We start from the raw sequence: 3926 nt of genomic DNA, 5'->3' as shown, positions 1-3926 counted from the left end.
ATAAAGAAGCATGTTCTTGGAATTTGAAGCAAGCTTAGTGCTGTGAAGCTTCAAGATCAGAAGCAAGAAGGAAGAATGTTCTGATATTCTCGTGGCAGAATATGCTCTAATACATTCTTATTCCTCATATGTTCTGATACATATTCTTTTTAAGAACTTATCAAAGTTTGCTCTGATATTTTTTAGCATTGCTCTGATACATGTTCTTTCTTAAAAGAATGTTCTGATTCATTCATGCTCTGACTTTTGTCGTCCAGTTTGTTCTGAAACATTTCAGGATGTAAAGATGCTCTGATGATGCTCTAATACATTCAAGAATGTTCTGATACGATCAAGCATGATATGATTCAAGAAGAAATTCAAAGCTCTGAAGCTGTCCTATGGAAGCAAGAAGCAGAAGCTCTGAATGTTCTGAAGTTCTAGGAAAATGTGAACGTCTCGACTGAAATGGAAAATACTCAGGTAAGTCTTTTATTTATAAATTATTCTAGTATTTATTTCAGTGGGAGATTGTTAATCTCAGGGGGAGACATATTCACACACTATGTTTATATGCTTATGCTATAACTGTGTAATTGTCTTTAGTCATCTGATATTCTGATTGCAAATTCATATCAATTAAATATGTTTTTGTCATCATCAAAAAGGGGGAGATTGTTAGAACAAGAATTGTTCTGATCAATATTCTTAGTTTTGATGATAACATTATATATGAATTTTGAATAAGACAATGTGGTACTCTAATCCTATGCATTTTCCATTTCAGGAAATATATATAGAGTATGCACAGTTCAGCGCAAGAAGCACTGACTCAGAAGGTTCAAGTATGCAACATCAGAACATGCTCTCGCAAGACATCAGAAGATGGTCAAGCAGAATCAGAACATGGTCTATGAAGCATCAAAAGAACTTGAGTTCAGAAGCAGAAGCACTGAAGTTCTTATGGTATCACGCTAGAAGCACTTCAAGGTCAGAAGACAAGAAGATGCTCTGCACCAAGCTGAATGACTCTGATATTCAAACGTTGTATCTACAAAGATCAAATCAGAAGCAAGTACAAGATGACAGGCTACGCTGACTGACAAAAGAAACGTTAGAAGCTATTAAAGGCAAAGTCAGTTAAAGCAGGAAAAGCAAGGCTCGAGGTAGTTGACAAAAGAGTGAAACATTAAATGCAATGCTGTACGGATCATGCAACGCATTAAATGCTCCCAACGGTCATCTTCTCAAAACGCCTATAAATAGTGAAGTTCTGATCAGAAGCAAGGTTACGAGTTGACAATACCAATTTACGAACAACTTTTGCAAACTTGCTGAAACGCTGTTGAAACAAACTTCATCTTCAACCTCACATTACTTTTGTAATATCTTAGTGAGATTTAAGCTTAGAACTTAAGAGAAATATCAAAGTTGTGATTATAGCTTATTAAGAAGCATTGTAATACTCTTGTAAGAATTTGTTTTACATTTATTTGTAAAAGGTTCCTAGAGTGATCAAGGTGTGATCAGAATACTCTAGAAGACTTAGAGGGTATCTAAGTGGAAAACCATTGTAATCAAGGTTGATTAGTGGATTAAATCCTCAGGTGAGGTAAATCACTCTAAGGGGGTGGACTGGAGTAGTTTCGTTAACAACGAACCAGGATAAAAATCATTGTGCAATTGTTTTTATCTTAAGAGTTTTTAAAGTCACACTTATTCAAACCCCCCCTTTCTAAGTGTTTTTCTATCCTTCTACTACCATCTGCTTTCTTCAGCATATTCATACTCTTACTCTCGTGCTTGGCCTTTATAGAAGCATGAAAATAAGTGTTATTTTCATCACTCAATCTAAGCCAGTCTATTTTAGATCTCTGAATCAACATTTGTTCCTCAAGGTCATGAAGTTTAATCACTTCCTCAGTACAATTCTTCACCTTACTGATCCTACTACCATCCATATTGTTCAGACTGAGTTCAATCTGGGCTTGTTCTAAGTCTTTCCTAGCCTGCTCCAATTTATGCTTCATGTTGGTCAGGCTCTTGCTAAACAGCTTAAGCTCAGGCTTCAATCTTTGTAATTTCCCCACAGAATGAACATAGGACTCCCTTCCAGAGGTTTATTCTAGCTATTACTTACAACCTCCCCATACCATGGTAACTCTGTGATACAATTATAAAACTTAAATCTGCTAGTTCTTTTGATCTGATTGTTATCTATCAACAGCAACAGGGCATGGTCAGAAACACTTGGGGGCAAGATTTTCAGAGTTAAGTCACTATACTTATTGAACCAATCCACATTACCAATGAGACTATCAATCCTAGAATGAATAGGATCCAAAGTATGTCTATTACACCGGGTGAAGTAGTCACCACAACTATCCATCTCACTGAGCCCGGCTTTTAACATCATGTCCTGCAAGTCACTATATTCAGATTCCATGACCATTCTGCCTCCAATCCTATCCTGGGCACTAGCAGCATTATTATAATCACCTACTAGGCACCAAGGGTCTGGAGCATTAGGTATCATCTTTATGATATCCATATGATTTTTACCATATATAGCAGTCAGCCAAAATTTGAAATCACCCATCAAGTCAAAGACTCCATAATAAATATACTGGTCAGAACTATGAACATATTTAATATATATATTCCTATCATTCCAAGAGATCCAGATTCTACCATTCTCATGATTTTGGTAGTTATCCAGGTAATTATCATATAGATTGAGCCTATCTCTAATCTTACTAGCTTTAGTAGCCTTAACTCTAGTTTCAATCAAGATCAAAATGTTAGGCTTTATAGATTTGAGACGGGAACTAATCTCTTTTATTTTGCCTGATTTGTTAAGTCCCCTAACATTCCATAAAACTAGCATGGTCCTCTATCTAAGGTCACTGTGAGGTCATTCAAAACCCCCACTGCCTCGAATCCATTCATACAGCTAATCTCAGGTCTATTTTCAGTTAGAAATTTTTTTACCTTTATCTTTGATAGTGGAGCTAACTGTTATCCAAGCATTGTCCTCAGGCTTACTTGCAATCTCAAGCTCTTCCTCTTGTTTCCTGTGATCCACTTCAACATTTTTGACTTGATCAGAATTACTTGCAATTGTATCTGGGGGTTTGGCTTTAGGCTTCCATTGTTTCTTCACATAATCTTTGCACTTATGCCCTATGCATTGGCATCTCTCACAGTAGAGAGATTTCCATTCGTATTCAACTGGTTGCATCAATTTCCTCCCTTCACAATCCTTGATTGCTATCTCTTTCACCATCTCCTTGGTAACATCAACTTCAATCAAGATTCGAGCATAAGATACCCTCAATTTATTAGCGGTGCATTCATCAGTTACAAGAGGAACTCCAATTGCACTTCCAATCTTACTCAAACCCTTCGCTCCCCATAGATGAAGAGGCAATTTTTGAAGTTTTACCCAAAGTGGAAGAGTTCTCAGCATATCTCTTTTTAGGTTGAAGTCTTCCTTCCATTCCTTCAGCATCAATGAGATTTTCTAAGTGTGTATGGCCCTCTCATCAGCATAACATCCATATTCGCATGAGATTTGAAACGAAGAATGAAGTATCCTTCATCATGGTAGAACATATCAAGAAGCTTAACAAAATTCCAAGTCTTCTCCATAAAGTTTTTCACCATGTTCATGCTTAATTCCTCACCCATTGCATACATGATTAACGTTGTTTCCCAGTATTTTACTTTAGAAGCAATGTCATCTTCTTCAATCTCGATTTCAATTCCTTCACTTGTTACAGTTGGTGCTACATATTGCATCGAGAGACCTTTTGTTGGATTACGATTTTCAGAAAGAACATGAACCCACAGTTTCCGTTCTTCAATCTTCCTTGGTTCCGTTTGTGTTACCGTCTCCGATTTTCCTTCGCTTAGGGTTTCCGTTTCTTCATCTTCAACATCAACGA

General features: G+C 36.8%; 1 protein-coding gene across 1 annotated transcript; it reads right to left on the bottom strand.

The window, feature by feature from the left end:
• Positions 1-2104: 2104 nt before the first annotated feature.
• Positions 2105-3490, bottom strand: LOC131659349 (uncharacterized). Its single transcript, XM_058928555.1, has 2 exons — positions 2971-3490; positions 2105-2826 (listed from the first exon to the last, which is right to left on the bottom strand). The coding sequence occupies exons 1-2, from the start codon at positions 3488-3490 to the stop codon at positions 2105-2107; spliced, it is 1242 nt and encodes a 413-aa protein (XP_058784538.1).
• Positions 3491-3926: the final 436 nt, after the last annotated feature.

This window comes from Vicia villosa, linkage group LG3 (assembly GCF_029867415.1).
Source record: "Vicia villosa cultivar HV-30 ecotype Madison, WI linkage group LG3, Vvil1.0, whole genome shotgun sequence".
In the NCBI taxonomy this organism is placed as follows: domain Eukaryota; kingdom Viridiplantae; phylum Streptophyta; class Magnoliopsida; order Fabales; family Fabaceae; genus Vicia; species Vicia villosa.
The sequence above is the reverse complement of the archived record's forward strand: the minus strand, read 5'-3'. Positions and strand labels throughout refer to the sequence as shown.

Coding starts and splice junctions, on each gene's coding strand:
- LOC131659349 (XM_058928555.1), bottom strand. CDS start 3,490: ATGCTGAAGGAATGGAAGGAAGACTTCAACCTAAAAAGAGATATGCTG. Junction 2,827..2,970: donor CTCCACTATCAAAGATAAAG/GTAAAAAAATTT, acceptor TTAACAAATCAG/GCAAAATAAAAGAGATTAGT.